General features: G+C 38.6%; 1 protein-coding gene across 3 annotated transcripts in view; it reads left to right on the forward strand.

Moving 5' to 3' along the window:
* The window catches only part of GRIK2 (glutamate ionotropic receptor kainate type subunit 2), a 622,020-nt gene that overhangs the window by 591,856 nt on the left and 5,119 nt on the right, over positions 1-25,045 (forward strand). For all 3 annotated transcript variants that reach the window (XM_075923935.2, XM_089777200.1, XM_089777199.1), the window contains exon 16: positions 12,601-12,851. In XM_075923935.2, coding sequence (XP_075780050.1) covers positions 12,601-12,851 — 251 coding nt within the window. The remainder of the gene's footprint in view (positions 1-12,600; positions 12,852-25,045) is intronic.

Genomic DNA, 25,045 nt, shown 5'->3' on the forward strand with positions numbered 1-25,045 from the left:
CCTTGGATACTGAGAAAAGGGAGAAGAGAGGGCCTTCTCCCATTTTCCATTAAAGAGGGAGGAGATCAGGAGTAGAGAAGAATATCTCAGCTTCTCCTAATTGACAATCACTAATCATAGAATCATAGAGCTGGAAGAGACCTCAGAAGGTCATCAAGTCCAGCCCCCTGCTCTAGGCAGGACCAATCCCAACTAAATCAACCCGATCAGGGCTTTGCCAAGCCAAAACTTTCAACACCTCTAGGGATGGAGACTCCACTACTTTCCTAGGTAACCCATACCAGTGCTTCACTACCCTCCTAGTGAAACAGTTTTTCCTAATATCCAACCTGGACATCTCCCACCACAACTTGAGACCGTTGCTCCTTGTTCTGCCATCTGTCACTACTGAGAACAGCCTTTCTCCATCCTCTTTAGAACCTCCCTTCATGAAGTTGAAGGCGTCTATAAAATCCCTCCTCACTCTTCGCTTCTGCAGACTAAACAGACCCAACTCCCTCAGCCTCTCCTCATAAGTCATATGCTCAAGCCCCCTAATCATTTTGGTTGCCCTCCGCTGGACCCTCTCCAATGTGTCCACATCCTTTTTGTAGTGGGGGGCCCAGAACTGGACACAATACTCCAGATGAGGCCTCACCAGAGCCGAATAAAGAGGAATAATGACATCTCTGGATCTGCTGGCAATACTCCTCTTAATGCAGCCTAATAGCATTAGCCTTCTTGGCTACAAGGGCACACTGTTGACTCATATCCAGCTTCTCATCCACCATAACCTCCAGGTTCTTTTCTGCAGAACACCTAGTTAGCTGGTTGGTCCCTAGCCTGTAACATTGCTTGGGGTTCTTCCATCCCAAGTGCAGGACTCTGCACTTGTCCTTATTGAACCTCATCAGATTTCTTGTGGCCCAGTCCTCCAATTTGTCTAAGTCATTCTGGACCCTATCTCTGCCCTCAAGCGTATCTAGCTCTCCCCCTAGCTTAGTGTCATCTGCAAACTTGCTGAGGGTGCAATCCATCCCCTCATCCACGTCATTAATAAAGATATTGAACAAAACCGGTCCTAGAACTGAACTTTGGGGCACTCGGCTAGAAACTGACGACCATCCTGACATTGAGCCGTTGATCACTACCCGCTGGGCCCGGCCTTCTAGCCATCTTTCTATCCATCTTATGTCCATTTATCCAATCCACATTCCCTTTACTTGCTGGCAAGAATATTGTGGGAGACTGTATCAAAAGCCTTGCTAAAGTCAAGGTATATCGCATCCACTGACTTTCCCATGTCCACAGAGCCAGTTACCTCATCATAGAAGCTAATCAGATTGGTCAGGCACGACTTTCCCTTTGTGAATCCATGTTGACTATTTCTAATCACTTTCCTCTCTTCCAAGTGCTTCAAAATGGATTCCTTAAGGATCCCTTCCGTGATTTTTCCAGGAACCAAGGTAAGACTGACGGGCCTATAGTTCCCTGGATTGTCCTTCTTCCCTTTTTTGAAGATGGGCACTACATTTGCCTTTTTCCAATCATCTGGGATTTCTCCCAAACTCCACGACTTTTCAAAGATAATGGCCAAAGACTCCTCAATGACATTTGCCAACACCCTCAGTGCCCTCGGATGCATTAAGTCCAGACCCATGGATTTGTGTACGTTTAGCCTTTCTAAATAGTTCCTAACCTGTTCTTTACCCAACAAGGGCTGTTCATCTTCATCCTATCTTGCTTCACTTAGTGCATTAGTCCGGGAGCCCACCTTGTCCATAAATACAGAGGCAAGGAAAGCATTGAGTACTTCAGCTTTCCCCACATCATCTGTCACTAGGTTACCTCCTGAGGGGCCACACACCCTCTTTGATCACCTTCTTCTTCTTAACATGCCTGTAGAAACCTTTCTTGTTATCCCTCACAGCCTTAGCCAGTTGTAATTCCATTTGTGCTTTTGCCTTCCTGATATCCCCCCAGCATTCTCGACATACATTTAAATCCCTCCCTGGTCATTGTCCAAGTTTCCACTTTTTGTAAGTTTCCTTTTTGTGCTTAAGTTCACCAAGAATTTCCTCTGTAAGCCAATCCAGTCTCCTACCATGTTTGCCTCTCTTGCTACGCATCAAGATGGTTTCTTGCTGTGTCTTCAATAAGGCTTCTTTAAAATACTGCCAGCTGTCCTGGACTCCTTTCCCCTTCATGTTAGCATCCCGGGGAACTCTGCCCATCAGATCTCTGAGGGTATGTCTACACTACCCTCCTAATTCGAACTAGGAGGGTAATGTAGGCATACCGCACTTGCAAATGAAGCCCGGGATTTGAATTTCCCGGGCTTCATTTGCATGAAGCCGGTCGGCGCCATTTTTAAATGCCGGCAGTTCGAACCCCGTGCCATGCGGCTACACGCGGCACGGAGTAGCTAGTTCGGATTAGGCTTCTAATCCGAACTAGCTGTACTCCTCATTCCACGAAGCCTAATCCGAACTAGCTACTCCGTGCCGCGTGTAGCCGCATGGCATGGGGTTCAAACTGCCGGCATTTAAAAATGGCGCCAACCGGCTTCATGCAAATGCAGCCCGGGAAATTCAAATCCCGAGCTTCATTTGCAATTGCGGATGACTACATTACCCCCGCTAGTTCGAACTAGCGGGGTAGTGTAGACATACCCTTACATATAGTGCAACTCCTCCTTTTCTCCCCTGCCTGTTCTCCCTGAACAGTCTATACCCTTCCATGACAGCGCTCCAGTCATGCGAGTCATCCCACCAAGTCTCTGTTATCCCAATTAAATCATATTTCTTGGACTGCGCCAGGGCCTCCAGTTCTTCCTGTTTGTTGCCCAGGCTTCTCGCATTAGTGTACAAACACTTCAGATAACCAGTTGATCGCCCTATCTTCTCCATTCAGATCAGGGGTCCTCCTTTTTTGCTTGTTCCTCTTGCATTTCTTCCTGGTATCCGACTTTCCCACTCCCCTTAGGGTTTTGGTCACCGTCCCCTGACAAACCTAGTTTAAAGCCCTCCTCACTAGGTTTGCAAACCACTAAGCAACAAACTGACTGTCTGTTAAGCTCTCACTTCCTATATGTGAAATCCTCATAGCATGTAGCAGACAGTGAGTCAGTTGCTGTTGCCCTGCGCTACCCTCCTATAATTGAGAGAGAAAGAGTTTGAACTATGTATTCAAGATGTTGTGGATCTAATCAATCTCCAATTTTGGTGGTGATGAAGAAGAAATATTTTCCCAAGATTGACAAAGTATCTGCTGTTTTTTTTCACCAGGGTGACCCAGTTAGGGGTTCAGAAAGAAAGGGACAGGATTTTAAAGTTGTAAGCTTACAAGTGACATTTGTAATTTTATTCCCATTTGTGACCAGGACCAGTGTAGGTGGAAGGCTGGTCTATACTAGACCTTGTAGATACCTGTTAACCCCAAGTTAGACACCAATGAGTATATCTACACAGCAAAGAAGTTCTACCAATTTCCTGTGTCAGCTGAATCAGGCTCTCAAGTCTTGGACTGCAGAGCTGTTAAACTGCAATGTAGACATTTGAGCCCAGGCTGCAGCCCAAACTCTGGGACCCTCCTACTTTCCAGAGTCCTAGAGCCTAGCTCTAGCCTGAGCTCAGACATGTTCACAGAAACAAAACAGGTCCACAGTCAGCTGAGAGCCCAAGTCAGCTGGCACACACCAGCTATGGATATTGAGATGCTGTGAAAAAATAATCTGTCTTCTCAAACTGAGATAACTATTCTGTGTACCCTTCTTCCCATTCACAGGGAGAGGGTAAGAGGGTCACATTGCCAGGCATCCAATTTTTTATCAGATTGCTTGGTTAAAAATGGACCCTGCAGCCCTACTCACATGGGTAACCAGGGAGGATTTGCATACTGTCCTTGTGCTGACAGGCACTGCCCCCCAGCTTCCATTGGCTGGATCATGACCAATGGGAGCTGTAGGAGAGGGGCATCAGAAGTCATTCTCATTGGGAGCTATGGGCATGGTGCCTGTGGGTATGAGGGCAGTGAACAGAACATCCCTGGCCATCCATGTGCCAAGGGGCCACAGGGACCTGGCAGCAGTTTCCTGGCAGCTGCAGTAAGTGTTGCCAAGACCCCACATCTTGAACCCCACCCCCTGCAAACCAATCTTCTGACCCAGCAGATAGACCCACCCACAGTCAAACTCCTGCTGGGTTGCATCGCTACACAGACCCCGGTCCCTGCCCTGACCCAGTATTCCCTCCTTCACCCCAGATCCCTCATCACCGGCACCATTCCAGAGCCCACCAGAGACTTCATTCCCTTCACACATCCCAAACTCTTGGCCCTGCATGGTAAAAGTGAGTAAGGGTATGGGAGAGTGAGTGACGGAGGGAGGGGGGATGGAGAAAGTGGGAGCAGGGGTGGGGCAGAGAAGAAGCAGAGCAGGGGTGAGGCCTCGAATAAGGAGTGAAGAAAGTTGGCAACCCTATGTGAAGACTCAGAGATGTTGTGAATCAGGGGTCAGGCTGACAAAGTCATGCACTGAATATTGATTAGTTTGCATGGAGGCCATTTAGCACTGCACAGAACCAAACAAATTCCTAATTATCTGGAGGAGAGGAGGAGAATTTATCCCACCCTCATTGAAGTTAAAAGTTAATGAAGTTGTGGCTTGCTGCTTTAAAATTTATCCTGTTCCAGTATTCATTGAAATTTTAGTTCTTCTCCTGTTCTTCCATGATAGGAATTATTTTATCAAAGACTCTACTCTCACATTTCATCTAGACATACTTTTTTATTCTGCACAGTTATTTGTGCCTAAGATTTTTTTCCACTATATAGATTTCTATGGATGATTGATGCTTCCAAATCACACTCCTTTTTCACTACTGAATCAAAGTTCACGTTTCTTTTACACCTACAAATCTGGAAAAAAATTGACTCTGTTTTTACTCTCTTCTTTTCTTTCAGTTTTTACTTTAGTGGTGCATTTTTAGCCACAAGCCTAGATCTTTAAAATTTTAGAAAATTTGCAAAGGATTTTTCCACCCTTCAAGATGAAATCTGATGAATAAATGTAATTGATTTCCTTCCTGCTGCAGAGATGGAAGTTTAAAACTCCTGAGGCTTGATTTCAATCTCCATTGGTTTTGAGGGCCATGACAATCTCACCCACAGAGTACATCTAGACTACAGGTTCTTGTTGACAAATAGTGTCTAGACTATAGCCAGTTCTGTCGACAAAGCAAGCCGCTTTATGGACAGAAAGTCTAGACTCTCTCTTTTGAAAAAGCACAGTGTGGATGCAATAGCGCCTTTTGTCGATAGAACTCTGTTGACAAAAGGCGTTATTCCTCGTAGAATGAGGTTTACTGCCGCCAACAAAACTTCCACGTTCTGTTGACAGAACTGTTGACAGAACTGTTGACAGAACCCTGTAGTCTAGACATACCCATGGTGCTAGTATTCTACATGTAGGGAATGACTTACTGGAATGTTTACAGTGTTTACAGAGTTTAACCACTGGCTGCCTTTTCCATATCCTATACCAGGTTATCCCTGACCTCTTTTTAAGTTACTCTGGTCATCTCCACAGCCTACCCTGCCCAAAGTAGGGATATTCTGTGCCATTGCAACTCCTTTTGGGTAGAGTTTTTACTGCTGGGTCTTGCATTGTAGCTTCTCCCAATAGAAACCTTGAAGCAAACAATACCTCAGGACTGCATATGTCTTCTTAGGCAAGCTTCTTTTGTTTCCCTGCAAAAACAAAACAAAACAAAACAAAAAAGACCCCCTTATTATGTAGCAGTAAATCAATGAAATTCACATGAACAAAAATTGTTTTAAAAGTTACCTTTTTAAAAAATATATATATTATGGGAGCTGTTTAAGTAACGTATTGCAAATAAATTAGCCAACAGAGACAGCACAATGTGAATTGTTCATCATCATACTTGGATTTTTCTGCCATTTTATTCTGAGGTACCTACATCAAAAATCTCAGCTTCTAGATATTTAGCGAATTTTTCACTTTAATAACATTGGAACCTAGGATCAGTCACTCAAAATGACATGACGATGCTCTTGCTCATCATTTAGGCATCTGAAATATTTTAAATGACAAATAGTGAATGATAGATATTCTTCTACGTGCACAAATACTCTTGGTCACAAATCAATGCCAGCTATAGATCTGTCATCAAAATATGTGGAAATAGGCTGTAGAAAAAGAGACTCGCTATTGTTGAGCTGAATAGCCATGTAGAATTTAAATATATGTTTGTAGATAGTGTTAATGTAATACTTAACTTTCTTTGATAAATATATTGTGCTATATATCTGAGTTTTATTTGGATATTTTTCATACTTAATTGCTGTCTTCATAATTCTGTGCTTATAGTTTATTCTGATTAATTGCTTTTTTTCTGTTTGTTTCAATTTTCAGATGTAATGAATATACATTTAAAAAAAGAAATGGACAAAATTCCCTATCTTGTAAATGTAGATGGCAGTTAGTCTAGTGTATATGAACTTGAAATGAGTCAGGACTGTTTCTGTACCAAACAGCCTCTAAAATATATTTAAATACTAGGGGTTGTTTCCATCATCTAGACCACACTTTCTCACTCCCACAATTGACTTGGACCAAAGGAAAATGAGTTAGCACAAAATGCCAATTGGTAAAAATGATAAAACAAAACAAAATAAAAAACCCCAAAAAACAAAAACAAAAAACCCTGCCTGCCATCACAGTTGATTGGGCTTCAATCTGGGGGCTGAAATAAAGAGAAGGGGGACTTTTCTTTCAACATAATGTAATCTAAATTCTTGTTAATAAATATGCATAGGCAATGTAGTACCAAAATATCTTCAATGGAACATAATATGAATATACTTATCTCCAGACTGTTGCTAAACTAACATCCTTCCTTCTTCCAGATGTGTGAAGAAAGTTATTAGTTAAAGGCTATACATTGTTTTTAAGTTACAGAGGGTTAGGTCACTGAGGGCTAGATTGTAACATATAGAGCAGTAGGAGATAGTTAGACTTCTATTCAGTTTTACAGCCTTATGTCAGTTATACTGACCTCTGTGTATAAGCAGAGCTTGCTAGCTTGGGCTATTGCTGCCTTGTGTTGCCACAGCCACCTTACTATTTTTTGGCAGCTTGTTTGCTCTTTGCCCTGAGTGTGTAGCTGGTGAATAGAGCTGGGTAAAAAATTTTTACTGATGATTTTTTCCATCAAAAATTCAGATTTGGCAACACTGTGTTGCCTGATCTAAAATTGCTTATAAATTTCCAGTTACCACCATTAGGGTGTGACTAGACTACATCCCTCTTTCAATAGCGGGATGTAAATTAGGCACTTTGAAATTGCAAACGAAGCTGGGATTTGAATTTCCCATGCTTCATTTGCATAATTGCGTCATGGTGCTCTTTTGAAAAAGCACTATTATATATAAAAGGGAAGGCTTTTTCGAAAGATCCTGTAAACCTCAAAAAATGAGGTTTACAGGATCTCTAGAAAAAGGCTTCTATTTTTGAAAGAAGTGCGTCTAGACTGCGGTTTTACTTTCAAATCGAAAGAGCGCCATGAAGCAATGGTTGACAGGTTCTTTGTCCCAGGTTCAGTTCCACCATTCAATTATTCTATGATTGGGAACCTTGATGTACACAGATGCAACATTCACACTATAGGAACTGTATAATTGCAAACATAGTTTATTAATATATATAGCACTGTCACAAACATCCTAATTTCATAAGAAAAATTAAAATAAAAGCAGAATAAAATGAATAGAGTTACAATAAATATAACAAAGGCAAACTAGCCCATCGGCTACAACTGAAACATTTTGTGAATGCATATTGATTTTGCTGAATTGTCTCAACTGAAATTTAAAAAAAAAAGACAAAAACAAAAAATAATTTATTTTTACCTTTTTTAAACAAAACATTTCTTTTTTTATTTTGAGTGGAAGTGACTTTATTTTGAAATTTGCTTTAATTTACTTAAAATTGAGATTTTTCAAAAGGGAAATAAAATGTGTTGCTCAATACTCTACCACTTTGTTTTTACTTTTCGTATCTGATGAAAATTTTGAAAAAAAAATTCCAGCTCAATTAGATTATTTTTTCTATTTTTTGGAACTATCTATTAATCAAAAATTCATTTGTCTGGTTTTTGGTAGTCTTGACTTCATTTCGGCTCCCAATTTTCTAGCAATCCTAAGAAAGCAGAAATGTCTATACCTGGAACAGATGAAAGGTAGGGAAGAAACTGGTTGCCTGAGCAACAGTTCTTTCTTTGGGTTAATCCTAGAGGGACACAGTAATATGCCAACCCTTACTACGAGCTGAGTGACAAAATGAAGAGACACAGTGATTATGCCTACATTGAAGCTGGAAGTGTGTCTCCCAGTGCAGGGAGGGGAAAAAAAAGCTGCTGCCAAAAAATAGTAACTTAGTGCAAGGCAGCAGTGGCCCGTGGTAGGCAGCCAGGTACCAAGCAGCTTGAGGGTCACATGGCTACTTCTCTTATGCTAGCTAAAACAAAACTAGCACACATCTGTCTACCCATGTTGGGAATCATGCTCCCAGATGCGGTGCAGAAATAGCCAGTATTATGCACTGGGATGATCAGTTCCATGTGAAAAGTATTCCATGAGGTAGTATAACACAACCTAAATCATGTTAGCCAGACTTGTGTGGCTCCTGCCACACAGCTAGTAGTATAGTTGCGGTTGTGACCCCAGTGGCACCCTTTCTAAGGACCCTATCCTGCCATGGAGATAAAAGAGGACGGTGAGTGAATGAAAATATGGCTATAAATTGTAGTGTGAACTAGTAGATTGCACACCAAGGGTATGTCTACACAGCAGGGCTAAAGTCAAACTAAGCTATACAACTTCTGCTATGTCAATTGCGTAGCTTAAGTTGGAACTGCTTAATTCGGCTTTTGCTGCTGTCTATACAGCAGGAAGTTGAGGGAAGAACACTCTTCCTTCAACTTAGAATCATAGAACACTAGAACGGGAATGGACCTCAAGAGGTCATTGTCCAGCCCCCTGCTCTTTACTCCTTGTGAAATGAGGGTTACCATGAGTTGGAGTAAGGAGTCCTCCAGTTTGACATTACAGGCAGTCCCCGGGTTACATGGATCCGACTTAAATCAGATCCCTACTTACAAATGGGGTGAGGCAACCCCGCACTAGCTGCTTCCCCCCAGCAGACCAGGGAGACGCGGAGCGGCTTTTCTCAGCAGACACCTCAGCTTGAGAATAAAGGACTGAGGGAAGTGAGGTGTGGGAGAATAAAACTGAGCTCTGGAGAAATGTTTGGCTAGAGTTTCCCCTACAATATGTACCAGTTCCGACTTACATACAAATTCAACTTAAGAACAAACCTACAGTCCCTATCTTGTACGTAACCCGGGGACTGCCTGTATTTCAAAATAAAGGCTTAAAGTGTATATGTGCTCTATGTTATTTTGGAATAATGTCAGTTACGCCGAAATAATGCTGCTGTTTAGAAGTACCCTTTCGGCCTGTGCAGACCCTACTGGTTCTCATACAGAGTTCCCTTGTGCACATCAGTTAGCATTGTTTGAAAGGAGACTATATTAACACATTCTAGGAAACTTTTGGTTTGTACCACCCAGGTCCAAAAGAGCCAGTTATTGAACAACACAATGGGGCACACTAGAATTTACACTCCTCCGGTGTGGACTAATTCACAGAATAGACAAGCCTGACCATTTATTAATCAACCAAAGAGATATCATAAAACTGCAACTAATAGTACAAAATTGAGGGGTATGTTAGAGAGAGTTCATAGAGAGAAAGCTAACCACCCCCCTCCCCGATGGTGGATGATATACATACCAACACTACTGCTCACAGGATGAGTCATCTCTTTTACTCAGATTCACATTGGTATTCAATTTAATTTAAAACCTCTGATTTGGACATCCAGAGAACAATAACAATAATACAATAACAAGGAGTCTGGTGGCACAGTCTGATTTAATTAGCACTGATGTCACATTCCCATCTCTGTCTTTCCCATTTCTGTCTTTCCTTCTTTTTTTCTTCAACATCTGAGGAAGTGAGTTGTAACTCATGAAAGCTTATGCTCTAATAACCTAATAAACTTGTTAGTTTTGAAAGTGTTACCAGATTCCTTGTAAATCTTTCTGAAACCTGAATATTAAAATAACCTCAGACAACCTCTCTGAAACAGGAATAGTAAAATAGTGGCCTGTTATATCCCTAAACGTGATACACGGTCCCAATGCAGAAGGCACTTATGAATGGTGCCCATGATTTTATTCCCTGCCTTTCTAAAAATAAAAGCCTTATCTGTTTGCATTATTTATTAATTAATTTAATTTGTAAAGTGCTCATTGCAAAGTCCCTGGGCACTGTACAAAGATTAAAAACAACCTCTCATTAAAAGGTAACGAGGCTTATCTACAGCAAAATACATTTCTCTCCCCTCCTCCTTCTGAAATGCGTGGTTACAGTTTGGTCACAGCCTGGAGAAAAAAGGGATTTTACACTGGGCTCGGAAACACAACCAACTTTGAATGATGTAGGCCAATAGAGGAAACAGATTTAACACCTGAAATCCAAATCTAAGAGACTATTCTGCCCTACATACTGGAGTGAGATCCTTGATCCCACCAGGTCCCTTTGGGTCAGGTAAAAGGACTGGATACCTTTTCCATTCCTGTTATAGGTGTGGGGTGGAAATTGAAGGAAGAAGAGTGTACTAGAGTGGGTCTATAGTGCACAAAGCCACAGAGATTCCAGGCAAAACTATAGCCCACAGCAAAGATATGGGAGGAGGCTGCTGTAATTTCAGCCCCCAGGACTTCAGCCACTGGAGAATCCTACATTGGGATTGAACAAGTGTGGCATCCAGCCACTTCAGCTCCCTCTTTCCATGTGTAAGTTCAAATTTAGGGACTTAAAAAAAAAGCTAATAATGGTGGGCTTCTGAAATTGATAACATGCACCAGAGTAATATAAAGGAACATAAGCTACGCAAGGGTACAATATACATGGAACAAAGGAATATTGACTAGATATATGCACACGAATGGATTTTTCCACCTATCAAAAAATAGAGAGGGCAGCTGTCATTAAAACATGCCTCTGCCCATCATGTCCTTGGGTCTGTGGCTTTCCATTAACTTTTAGTCAATAAAGTGCAAAAAAAGAAACACTTCTGAAGGCATTTCAATGTTCCTAGCATTTAGTCAATGTGACAATCTGACAATGAGCATGATTCTTTCGACAGAAAGTAACAATCATAATTTCTGAGAAATCAAAATTCTCCATATATGTGATGGCTTCACTGTGTGGGGATATTGTAGTATATCTAGTACTTGGGGAAAAGACTTCTGTAATGTCATTTGCTATTGCAGCTTTTTCCCATATCTGTTTTCATTCAGAGACAAAAAGAATGTTAATGTTGTAAATGTGTATCCTTGGCTGGTGTAAACAGCCATAGACAAATTAATTCTCAGAGGTTTTTTTTTTTTAATTTTCTAGAAAACACAAAGAATTGTTGGAGTAAAATAAATAATAAAAATAAAAATGGAAAAATATAGAAATGCAGATTTAAAGTATCCAGTTAATCTTAACTCTGCCCCTGTTGCTGCACTGCTCAATAGACACCGTACTCTGCAGTCTTGATGTAAGATAGATAAATGTCTGGTAAATGTCATAGTTGTTCAGCTATTTGTGATCTCAAACTTTTGTGGTGGTTTGGCCTTGATGTTATTGTTTTTGCTATGAAAGTAAGCATCTGAAATGCTGTTTCTTGTATAATTTCATGCATGAACTCTAGACTGCATATAGTCTATAGTTTTAGATATGCTAAATGAAGTAAGCTGTAACTAATCCTACATTTGGTTGGTTGTACAGAGCTTAAAATTTCTGAAGCCACACAGACAAATGATATTTAAAGGCCTCCATTTAAAAATTCATATTGCTTAGCCTAAGCAATTGTAGCAACAGAATTTCTATGTGTGCTTAGATACTACTGGATAAGCATGAACAGATAGGGTGTGTCTATGCTGCACCCATAGCTCGAGATAGCTTATTTTGAAATTTGACACTGGCTACATTGGCTACACAGAACTTATTTCAAAATAAATCACTATTTCGAAATGTCCTTAGTCCTCGTGGAATGAGGTTTACAGAGATATCAGAAAAGTGAGTCTTTTATATTTTGAAATAATGACTCACTCAAAAAGATGCGGGGTAGCTATTTTGGGATACTGGAGGTAGTATAGAAGTAGCCATAAGGTATTTATATGCATGTAAGATAAATTAACTACTTAACAAGTCAGGTGCACAATTTACTCACACAAATTAGGTATTTTCATAACTACATGAATCATGTACAAAAATATGTGTTCAATTATATGTACTAACTTTGAAAAATGGCTTATATTCTGTGACCTGAAAACAGTCTCTTTTCACCACCAAAACATTCCTACAGAATTGTGAGCCATGACAAGAATGGTTCTGTTATATCCTTCTCAGGACTGGACTAAAACATTTTTATTCTCCTTAAAATATACTTTGGTACAATATGTTTCCTCTAATCTCTTGCAGGGTCTCCATACCGAGATAAGATCACTATAGCAATTCTTCAGCTGCAAGAGGAAGGCAAACTCCACATGATGAAGGAGAAGTGGTGGAGAGGCAATGGTTGTCCAGAAGAGGAGAGTAAAGAGGCCAGTGCTCTGGGAGTTCAAAATATTGGTGGCATCTTCATCGTTCTGGCAGCTGGATTGGTACTTTCTGTCTTTGTGGCAGTGGGGGAGTTTTTGTACAAATCAAAAAAAAATGCCCAGTTGGAAAAGGTAAATATTGTATTTTTCCATTTAATTTTATTATTCTTGTTATCATCAAATCCATTTTTATGCTTCTTGGTGACCCAATGAAAGGCTGTCCTTATAAACTTTATATTCTAGTTCACAACAGAGTACCTCATGTGTACCGTATACAGCTTTTAATTTGTCTTTAATGTGTTCAATTGTAGCCAGCTTTCAGGACAAGTGACTATTTCTCCTCTTATACGAGCCTGAAAAAAGACAGCTTTTTACTCCTGGAAATTCACTGCAGTTAATTTTATGGATGAAGAAGAAAATGAGAAACTGTAATGGAAAATAAATTAATCTTCTACAGATAAATTTGATATTTAAAAGTCAGAACTGTGTATCGGTTCAATGTCAGAAGTCTAGAAATATCTCTATAGAGATGTCCTTTGCCGAAGACGTTTATGCTTCACAAATTGGTCTAGTAGCATCTGGAAATTATTATATCAATATTATTTTTATAGATTTACTACTGGTTATGATTTGAACTCCTGTAGCTTGAATTCATCCATTTTTGAAAAATCTAGTGTTATCATGTCCTATACTGACCATTTGCATAAATATGGTAATTGAATTATTTCTGGATCTGGTAATGTCTTGCAGAATTCTTAGGTGATATGATCAACTTTGTATTATAAAGTGCATCACATATGTAACATCTTACATTGAACTAAAAACTATAGCTTTAATTTATATGCCATATTTTTAATTTGCATTTAAAAATTTTGTGAGAAAATTCAGTATTTTTACTGTTGTTGGGGTTTTTTTAGATTTTTGAGGCACTTGTGACCTCTGTTCATCCCTACTTTAAATATTCTATTTTTTAAAATAAGTAGTAAACCAAGAAGGCATATTTGTATTGACACTGATTTTGAGATGCTACTTGTGAATTTCTGAAATTTCAAAAATCATTGAGCAAAAATCTCAGGCCTATCAATTGAGACTTCTGAATTTATGTGGATAAACCTAGCTCTTTATAATGCTGTGTATAAAGTGTTATTTTTAATCAGAAAAAAAGCTTTGATATGAATCAACAACACAGTGGAATATCACAAGTACCTAAATAAAATTTGGATATGGGTAGATTTTATCAAATTGCACAAAACCAGTTATGGAAAGGAAAAGTGAACACTCAGATGTCTAATTATAAGAATATAGAAATATTCAATTCTATCAACTTACTTCTGGAACTTTGTCTTTCAGAACAAATTTATTTTGCAAAAATACCATTTGTTTTATGTCTCGATGTGTAGCCGTGTTAGTCTGTAAGGGCAAAAATAGCAAGGAGTCCTAATAGATTTATTAGGGAATAAGTTTGTATGGGTATAAGCCAGTTCATTAAATGAATTGGTGTGGAGTTTATAATTTTCTTAAATTTGTAGCTAAAATAACAAAATAAATTTTATAGACTTCCACCTTTGAGCCTAAAGAGCAAATGGCCATGTGTTGATAATTATATGCTTTCCCTTTCGGCAGTGCAAAATGTGCAATTACACCTGCAGCCTGAGTAACTAAACAGGCTACTGCATATTTTGCTTGTTTAATTTAGAAGCACTATTTCAGATTAGTTGTTTTCTAAAATAATCAGCATTTCGGTCTTATGCTCTGACTATCCAGCTGATCTGTACATGACTAGATCCGTGTGTTCATCAAAGTCAATGATGTCCTAGACATGTAGAGAATCTGCCATTGTGAAGCCAATTGAAGGGCTTGCCTGGGAAATTGAAGCTGAGTTAAAAAATCAGAAGGAAAAAGTGTAATTGTGCTATTTGTATCAATGCTTTTAAATTTAGTAGAATAAGGGCCTGGGTCTAACATTTGTCTGATTTACCTGAAAAAAAAACTTGCAAGGAACACATATAACTAATTGTGGTCTTTTTGATAGAGTCAGGCATCACCTTCAGATACACATTTGCATTTATTTCATCACAGCCTTTTCCAAGCATTCAGGAATTATTTTATTGACTATTTTGAAAAGTGAAGATAAGGATGATCAGAGTAAAATTCAACTATCCCAGAGGTAGCCATGTTTGTCAGCATCTGCAAAAGCAACGAGGAGTCCCGTGGCACTTTGAAGACTAACATTTATTGGGCATAAGCTTTTGAGGGCAAAGACCCACTTGGTCAGATGCTTAGATGTATGCATCTTACCAATTGGGTCTTTGCCCATGAAAGCTTATGCCCAAATAAGTCTGTTAGGGTATGTCTACACTGCCACCCTAGTTCGAACTAGGGTGGCTAATGTAGGCATTCGAACTTGCAAGTGAAGCCCGGGATTTAAATATCCTGGGCTTCATTTGCATCTTGCCGAGCGCCGCCATTTTTAAGTCCCCGTTAGTGCGGACTCCGTGCCCGCGGCTACACGCGGCACAGAGTAGGTAGTTTGAATTATGCCTGCATGGAGGCTTAAGGGATCTGTCGAAAAAGACTTTCTTTCTCGACAGATCCCCCTCTAGACTGCTGCTTTTTGCCAACAAAGTGCTGAGTCAGCAAAAAGGTGGCCATTTTATGCAAATTAGGCATGGGATATTTAAATCCCTGCTTCATTTGCAATGTTGACCTGCCTAATCTGCATCCCTCTGGCAACAAAGGAATTCCGTCGAGATGTACCCTTAGAATTTTTACAGCAAAGACTAAAAATGCTGGTTTAGTTGAACTTTGACATTTACAGGAATCTAAACAACTTCATACAATGTATAAGCTGCATTTTTTAATCTCTGAAAAGATAACCATTCCCTAGAAATACCGAGCCCAAATTCTGTTGTTTTTACCAACATGTTCAACAAATCTAACAATTTTAATGATCGGTACAGTGTATGGCAAAGCAGCATTCAGCCTTCCAGGAACCACAGACAAGTAATACAGATTGAATAAATTATTTTAAATTCTAATCCAAAGCAAAAATTGAACAAACATTTGATTTACTCGATAGTCTGTACCTTATTCTGTGAATTCATAAGGAATAAACAATAATCCAGTCCTAGAAAAACTTCCACTTACTTCCCCTCAGTGGGAGATCTGAACTTGGATCTTTAGCAATATACTATTGCCTTTCTTTATACCAGAGATTAAAATACCAGCCCAAGTGATGGAGCAGGATGAGTGGACACTCAGGCTACAGCTGCACTAAGGCTACTTCTACACTATGAGTTTTTTCGGCAGAAAATATGCTAAATATGCTAATGCTCATGCTAATGTTAGCATGAGTCGCAACATCATTAGCATGTTTTCTGCCATTCTTTTTGTGCAAGGGGATTTTGTGCAAAAAAAAGCAGCGTGGCCACGCCCGTTTTGCGCAAACCCCCCATTTTGCGCAAGATCCTTATGCCTGTCCCGGAGAGGCATAAGGATCTTTTGGGAAAGGGGGATTTTGTGCAAAACGGGCATGGCCACGCTACTTCTTTTTGCGCAAAAACAGATTGAAAGAGAGTATGCAGATGAAGCATGGGAAGATGATAATCTGTGCTTCATTTGCATAGGCTCTTGTGTCAAAACTGATAGTGTAGCTGTAGCCTCAGTAGATCCTCAGATCCTTCAGAGCAATCTATTGTCCCAATATGAAGTGTTTTGTCTTTTAGAGGACCCTATTATTCCCCCACCTCCTGATTTTTCACGTTTGCTACCCGGTCATTGAGTGCAACCACAAGACTGTGCTCTGTATTTTTAGAAGGTAATGTAATTGCCAAATGTTAATAGAAATAATGGGGAAAAGGCCAAATTACCTTCTTTCATTACAGTCTGTAGCCAAGAGTTTATATAGTTTACTTATTGTTTATAATACAAACACTCAATTATGTCATCTTCTTGGAGTCACGTGAAGTAGACTTTTGTTCTCTAAGACAATCTTGATAATAAATGCACCATCATTTGCATTTCATAATTGCTTTTCTTAGTGACTGACCTACTCCCTGAATGTAACAATATGGTGACACTTACAGGAGCAATCTAAGAAACTGAAGCCATTTTAAACAATTACCAATGTAATTATTATTGATGTAATTGTTTCAATGTATCAGTTCTATCTCTATTACATATCTTTGTTTTTGTAAAGGTTGAGAGTGTTTTTACGTCATGTTACAAAAGTGAATGTGATCTTGAAGAATAGTAATATTTAACATAATATATTGATGGTTCTTACTTTGATAATTTATTGGCATTGCTTCATTATTATTCTTTCAAACTACAGTTCTTTTAGATTGGCTTTCCCATTTGATACCATCTCTTCCTAGCCTTATTGTCTCCTGGAAATTATTAATTCCCATTGTATGAGGAAGATGTGCATTTAATCTATTTGGGGCAATTCATCTAGAGGGTACCTTTGCACCAGGTGAAACTTTACAGTGAAATTCATCCTAGAGCAGAATAGCAATGAAAGACCATACAGAACATTGGTTTATGATAGGGCCATATTCAGAAAAGGATTGTTATTTCCTATCTATGCCAACCACCTATTCTTCAGAGAGCAGGGCAACCATGGGTGTGTACTAGTGACGTGACCATGCAGCCAACAGCCCAGGGCACTATGGAAGTGGCATGGAGGGCTGCAATTGCTAAATCAAATCAGAGACTGAAAAGCAGCAGTGCTGCAGCCCTATATACCAACTTGCACTTTTCCCATGTAAAGTCCACTGACTCTGACTTTAATATTATTGCTAACATGAGGTTTACTTGAAGACAGCCTGGTACAGGATATTTACAAAGAGATATATTTGACCCACATGATTTTGAATTCCCCACATTCATATCAGGTTGGAAAAAAGGCTGGTCATCATTTACCCAATGTTTAGTTTCACTGATAGTCAAACACAGAATGTGCATAACATAGTTATATTGTACCATGCATAAAACAGTCTTCCTGAAAAATGATTATTATTACGGAATTATCAACATGAAATCTTCAAGTCAGAATATGCAGAAGCCTTCTTTTCCTTTTTTTAAAAAATGGTTGTGTTAAAGCCATGAAAATTGAAACTGGTACAATAATTTCAGGTTCAGAAGTTTATAAATCCTTCTATCCTTCCAGACCTTTTTCTTCATCATACAGGTTTTTCTCACACGTGACCACATTTATTTTTATTAAAGCCTTTTCCTCACCATTTTTGAGACATTATAAAGAGGAATGAAGTGTAATATATCAGCATTATTACTGTTTCGAAAATATCCTGATAGGTTTAATTTTCCAAAAATTTGTTAATATCATCTGTGCTTTTTTTTTTTTACTTTGGGATGAAGACCAAAGTAATTCCCAGCACAGTGTCTTTTTTTTTCAGGGTCTTCCAAGTTCAAAAGATTTTAAAATTGACAAGCATGTTTGTCAGGCTGCAGATGAATAAAAATGTGGTTAATCAAAGCGGGAGATCTAGGATGTATATCCCTATAAACTTTATAAAACCCACAATCACGATGCAGCCTGAAAGATGATATAATTTGACTTAGCATAACCTGAATGTTCTTGGAGTTGGCTGGGAATAACAGAATAGTAGTTGAGGGGTAGCTGTGACTTCATAAATGGAACATTTTTCCAATATTGGTACATCTGCGTTATGCAGAGAGGCAGATGGAAAACTGGAAACTCATCTCATCCCCAATCCCTGAGCTCCAGTAGGAAGGATTGTTCTGCTTTTGTATGTAGGATATATTTTTTTTTCTGGTATACAGTAAGAGCTGAATTCTAATGCAATGCCCCATTTAAAATTGTTTTATTGCATATACTTAGAGGGATATTTGCAGTGGCAGGAAGTGTAAAATAAAAAAGTTTTGCAGGCAAAATGGGAAAAGTCAAAGAAGTGTTACAAACAGAGCAAAACAATGGAAATGAAGATTTGTATTTGGTTGACCTGACATTTTTCAAATAATCTACAAAAAATAAAACATTTAAAACATGATTTCCATTTTGACTTTTGATTGCAGTTTAACAATGACAGTGAATAATGGCACAGATGTATTTTGCTTTTAATTTAAACTCACAGAAGTATAAACAAAAAGATATAGAACACATTTAAAATTGTCAAGCTGATTATGTCCTTGAGAATTATTTCATAGAAAGCTCCTGATCCTGGAAACCCATACATATGAGTGTAATTTCACTGGTCCAAGGGTCCTGCCATTCAGTGTGCTCATAGAAAGATCTGGTCCTAAATTCCAGAACTGATTTATGGACATTTTTTATGTTTTCTACACAGATACCTTTAATGTTGCATTTAAAATTATCTCTTTGTCAGTCCCCTTTTCCATAACATCTTTTCTCTTACCAAAGATAGTTCTTGGCTCCTCTGAAAAATGCCTCATTTGTTCTCAAAGGGAAAAAAATTAAAATATTTCAAAAAATGCAAGTCTCCTAATACTCACTCATTTCTTCTCTTTTGATGTTACATCAAGTAAGTCCTTCCTAAAAAATCCTCCTTTACCAATGTCTGTGTTTGCAATAATTTACATTAAATATAAGGGTAATACAATCACCTTGTTAGAATATTGGTGTATCCCACATTGAATTCAGGTCAACAACCCAGATCCAAATTAGGATACCTGTTAATTTACTGTAGGTCTGTGGACTCCCTCAGGAAAGAGTGTTAGCACACTCAGTTCATTGGAATTGGAGCTGAAACAGCTCCGGTCCCTGCAAGAGGAAATGCATGTTCATGTTGTATTAGCTTGTACAAACGGAAAATATATCATTTATCGTTTGTCAGTTTTGATAATACAGTGGAAACAATGTATGTGAGATTAGTACTAATACTCTACTCAGTGTGATCCAACGCAATGCCATATTTTTTTTCTGAAAAATGAAATATAACCTTAACAATTTCTACAATTCATTAAATATTTGACTACCGGTATCTATTCTGCAGATAATTTTAACTCAGTATTCACAAATATACAGAAAGATATTTAAACATACCTGCTTAAAATTGACTAGTCAGTTTCCAAAAGGCTCTATGTTGTATAAAAATTTTATGTAGTTTTTGTTTTGAGATGTATGCTGTATACAAGTCCATGGTGAATACTTTCAAACGTGAGCTATTGCATGTACATTCTGCCCCAAAAGACTTCCTGCAGTCACTCCCTTTCATTGTATCCTAAGGGATAAGAAACCTGAGCTCATTGGACAAGCTGGGCATGAATTCAAAACCAAAAATGAGAGTGATAACCCCTGAGTGACCAGCCTTTCATATCTAAGAGCTGATTACGATAGATCTCAGCTAGCTGACTGACTTCAGAAAACTAGGCCAGACCCTGTAGGAAATCAGGGAAGCTCTTGTATAGCACGAGCCATAACCACACAGAAACTATAATTAAAATGATATTTTAATTGTGCATGGAAGCCTATAGTCAATTATGTGTTTGTTGTTGTATATCTGGTTAGTATTAGCTCTGTGCCTGACCTGCTTTAATATGCTCCATTATTGCTAAAACCATCTAACAAGTATTCAGCAGCATTCTACCCTTATTTTAGCTTCTGACTAATCCACAGTGCTTGTCCCACATAGAATGGATTGCAATAATCCAGACTGGAGGCCACAAAGATCTGGATAACTGCGACAAGATCTGAATTAGGCAGAAAATGTTCCCACTTTCTAACCAAGCACAAAAGAGAAATGATAATCCTGACCACTCAAAACATAAGATGACCCAGGAAACTGGAAGAATGCTGAGACTGCAAATCTCATTGACAAGGTGGAACAGAACCTACAATAACAAGGGCAACCACAACCTTCTAAATGCTTCCTTTTACTTTTCCGTATAACAGCTAGCTTCTCTGGATTGAACTTCAATCACACCCCTATTTCAGCCAAACATTGGAAGTGCAAAGACTGCACCATCCTGGTTTGACAAAACAGAGATGTAAGGCTGTATGTCATCTGCATGTTGATGACACTGCAGACCAAATTGTCTCATTATGTCCCCCCAGTGGCCTCACATGCATATTGAGAGGAGGGATGACAGAATGAAACCTTGTGGACTTCCGCATGGGAGAGAATCCTTGGGGCTGATGAGCAATTGCCCTGTACCATCCTCTAGAATCTCTCTGAGAGAAAAGAATGGAACCATGCAAGTACAATCCCATCCACCCCAACCTAAGTCCACAGGTGAGTCAGCAAAACCTCATGGTCAGTGCTATCAAAGTCTGCTGATAGATCTAATGAAAAATTACCAGTGAGAAACAGTTGTGCATCACTAGGAGGATGATACCAACCAGTGGAACTAATGCAGTCCCCATGCCATACACTGACTGGAAACCACAATGAATGGTGTCCAAGAAGTCAGAAAACTTTGCTTCAAGCTTCACCCTTAACATTGGCATAAAGGAAAGTTAGATACTGGAGAGTAGCTACCTACATTATTCTCATCAAGCAATAGTTCACTGAACACGAACCTAAACTCTACCAATTTGAGGGAAGCTGGCACCTTGCCCTCCCATTTGGACACATTAACCATCTACAATAGAGGAGTCCATTGCCCTGCTTGATTTAACCAGTAATGAGGGATGAGGGACCTTTTTGCAGGTCACCGGCCTATGCTCATCCAATAACACTAGACTCTCAGTGACCACAACTGGTTGAAACTTATGGCCAGAGAAGATGTTGTATTAGTGATCCCCGACATAGTTCTGTTGTGAGGTGCTAGTTGAGTCAGATTCTGACTGATTTTCTTGACAAGATAGGTAGAACACACCATCAATAGTCAACTCTATTTCAAAATGAAGCCTCCCTCAGCTCCAGCAAGCTAGCTATCAATTGGAAAATTCCACAGTTCAGGATTTCATGGATATTATGGTGAAAGAAAAGCTTTCTCAACCACCACAAAAAACTTATGGATTGTAGGGCATATTTATACTTACCAGAAGATAGACACTCCAAGGGTCAATCTTCTGGCATTTGATTTAGCAGGTCTAGTATAGACCTGTAAACTGAACACTGAGGGCAGCTTATTCTGGTGTCCAGTACCCCTCCTTTTGGGCTCCCATCGTCCTCCCCACTCCCATAGTGTGGATGCCACCAAAGCTCGGCTTAAGTTAAGTTACATATCTTAAGCCGACCTGCTGGGTCTTGTGCAGACCTGGCCTTAGATAGTTTTACATTTTCCTTGTTTTGTTTTTAGTCTCTGCTCAAACCTCCAACTGATTTTGGTTTGAAATCATAACTAAATGTAATGCCAACAGGCAGAACTGAATCTAGGACTTTTAGAGCTTAGTGCATGAGCCTTTACAGCTTGAGCTAAAATCCAGCTGGCTGTCAGCTAAGGCTGTAGAGCAAACTCAGTCTCTCCCTCTGTAAATCTAAGTGCCACTAGATGGGACAGTTCACCATACTCAGTAGGTGTGTGGGTTACATAATCACTGAATTTAGGTCCCGATCCATGATCTGGCAAAAAAAAAAAAAAAAAAAGCTGGTAATGCTTAAATAGAAAATATATTTGTGAATACTGCAGTTAATTTCTCTGAAATTTAGCTTGCAGAATACCTGAACACTATACTTTCTCTGGGTCAAGAATGTATGCAGTGGCAAATACTGTGTAATGATATGTCAGTTTTAATGCACATTTTTTAGAGAACATATGACCTTAAATCAACTCTCTTGTCCAAATGCATGTTGGTTGCTAGTATTCTACAAATGATTGGTGCAGATATGTTTTAAATATAAATTGAAAGTGAAATAGTTCAAAGCCCAAGTCATTTCCCCTCTTTCTGTCCCATCCTCATAATTTTGTCTTATATTCCATTAGTTGTTGCAATGTTTGTAATTGCATCAATGTTGTGGAAACACTTTTTTCTAGAATTTGTGTTTCTCTCTTTGCATCTGAGAGATGGGATTGACAGGTCCTAACTATACATCATTCAAAATCCTTGGGGAAGTGGCATATGGAAGCAGAAACTGATTAGAAAGGAGGCTCAGGACAGGGCTATGAATCCACTCTCAGCTAACTTACAAGAGGAAAACCAGTTTGATTGATATGTCCTAGTAGATGTTAGAACATTGACCCATAACATCTGATATAAGCTGCAGGATCACTGCCATTACTGCTTTAAAATTTTTTAACAAGGCTTCAAATAATATCTGACATGCAAGGCTGGAGGTAATGAACTTCTGAGTAAATCTTGTCATTTCATACTGTATTCCGACATTCAATTTTATGCTAACTCCATCAAAGAAGAAAGGAGGCAGATTTATAAAAGAGCAAATGATTGAGTCTTTTTCCTTAATAAAAATAGAGAATAATGCTGGGTAAATTCAGAATTTGAGAAACACAGCTATACCATTTCTGTCTTGTTTCATAATATTTTGTTCCTGGTAATGTGTGGACTGGTGGTTTGTATACTTTTTAAATTTGTTTTTCTTGAACTAAAGTATATACTTGCTGCTGTCAAGCTTTCATATATTTATGAATGCAATAATTATTGCTCTTCTTACAGTCATTAGCAACAAAATTTATATAAATTTAGGTCTGAGGAGTATTAATGTGGTTTCTGTTTACTTTTCCTCTTAATGTGATATACAATAACATAAGAAAGCTGTATAAATTTTGTCCAACTTTGGTATTGATGTTTGTGGGTATTCAAACCCACATGATTTCAGGTTCCAGAATAGGCACAAACTGTCTGCAAAGATTGTAAACAATGGTAAGAAATGATTATACTGAATCCATGTGAGCTGGCAGTTGTGACATCGGATGAAGTAAACACTGCTTAGTTTTTCACACTTTATAAGGATCTGAGCTCTTGCAAAACCCTCTTTGTGTCAGAGACTGAAGGATATGCAACACCAATGCTGATTAAAACTTTATTTTGAACATGTTAACCTTCTGACTATAAATGCAATTCTTCTCCCCTCCCCCCACAAAGTTACATATTGATTATTCATTTTGCTATAGTAATTACATTTAACTGTGTGAATGCATGAAGAATTTTAAACTTTTTTCCCAAGTCATCTGCTATCTGATTCTCTCTAAAATGACTTTCAGGCACCATTTACTTTCTGGTTACATTTATCAAGAGAGCTTAGAGGTAGCCAAAATTCAATTATTGTTGATGTTTTGTAACCTGCCTTAGGTCCAGAAGGTAAGTGAGTAAAAAATTGCATAGTATGTATTCAAAGAGCTCATTTTCAAGCTGGAGATGCATTTCTGAAATAGATAGCCTGCAATTTTGGCAAACTTTGAAGGTTTTCTAACCATAATGCAATTTGAATGTCCATTTGAACTTTGGGAAAAACATTTGATTATATATTCTAAAATCCTCTCAGAAAGTATTGTAATCTACCAAGTACAAAAAGTATCGTATAGCTCTTTTCTTATTCTGTATGCTATGGCCTCCACAGGTATAACCTAGCAATGTACAGTCTTTGAAGAAACATGAAGTAGCTAGAAAAAAATGAGTTAGTGGGAGGTAAGAGAGATTAGGGTAGAAATGCAGTTAAAGAAATGTCAAACATAGAGTAATTATTTGAAAAATGTTCTGCACATTACTTTGCACAACATAGGACTCACTTTTCAGCGAAAAAAATGAGAGATCCATCTTGTGAACTTTTATATAGTCCAGAAAGGAAGAATAAGTTATAATGATGCTCTTAATAAGGAAAAAAAATTACATGTAAAATGTGGCTGTTTGTTTTAATGATTGGTAAAAAAAAGACAGCACTCTCTGGGAGTGAAGTGCTTAATATATAGTTGTCATATGGTTTAAAAAGTTAATGCTCTAAATTTCAAATTAATATAATGTTTTACTCTTGAAATATGTAACATATGGAGATACGTTTGCATGAACATAGACAATTTAGAAAGTACAGAGCAGGAGTTTATAGAGTTTATACTATGTATTCATTTAGACTAAATGTAATTATGGGCATGACAAATTTATTATCTGCCTCATAAAACTGTCAGACTTCAAAATAATCTTCATTATATGGAGTTCATTTTAATTAATACTAAGATCTAGAAGTAAACTCTAGAGCCTTATGTGTTTGCACTTTTCCTGAGATCTAGGTTTAAGTACAGGTTGAATTTCTCTAGTCTGGGATCCTCAGGACCTGAAAGGTTCCATACCAGAGAATTTGCCAAAGCCCGGGAGGCCAATATAGTGTAGCAGCATTACCAACATTTCCACTGCTTATTGGGATGTTAGAAGGCACTTAGGGGTAAATGAAAGCTAAGTAATAACACAGAACACAGACAGCCAGAATTGG

The sequence above is a fragment of the Pelodiscus sinensis genome, chromosome 3 (assembly GCF_052426305.1).
Source record: "Pelodiscus sinensis isolate ZL-2025 chromosome 3, ASM5242630v1, whole genome shotgun sequence".
NCBI lineage: Eukaryota > Metazoa > Chordata > Testudines > Trionychidae > Pelodiscus > Pelodiscus sinensis.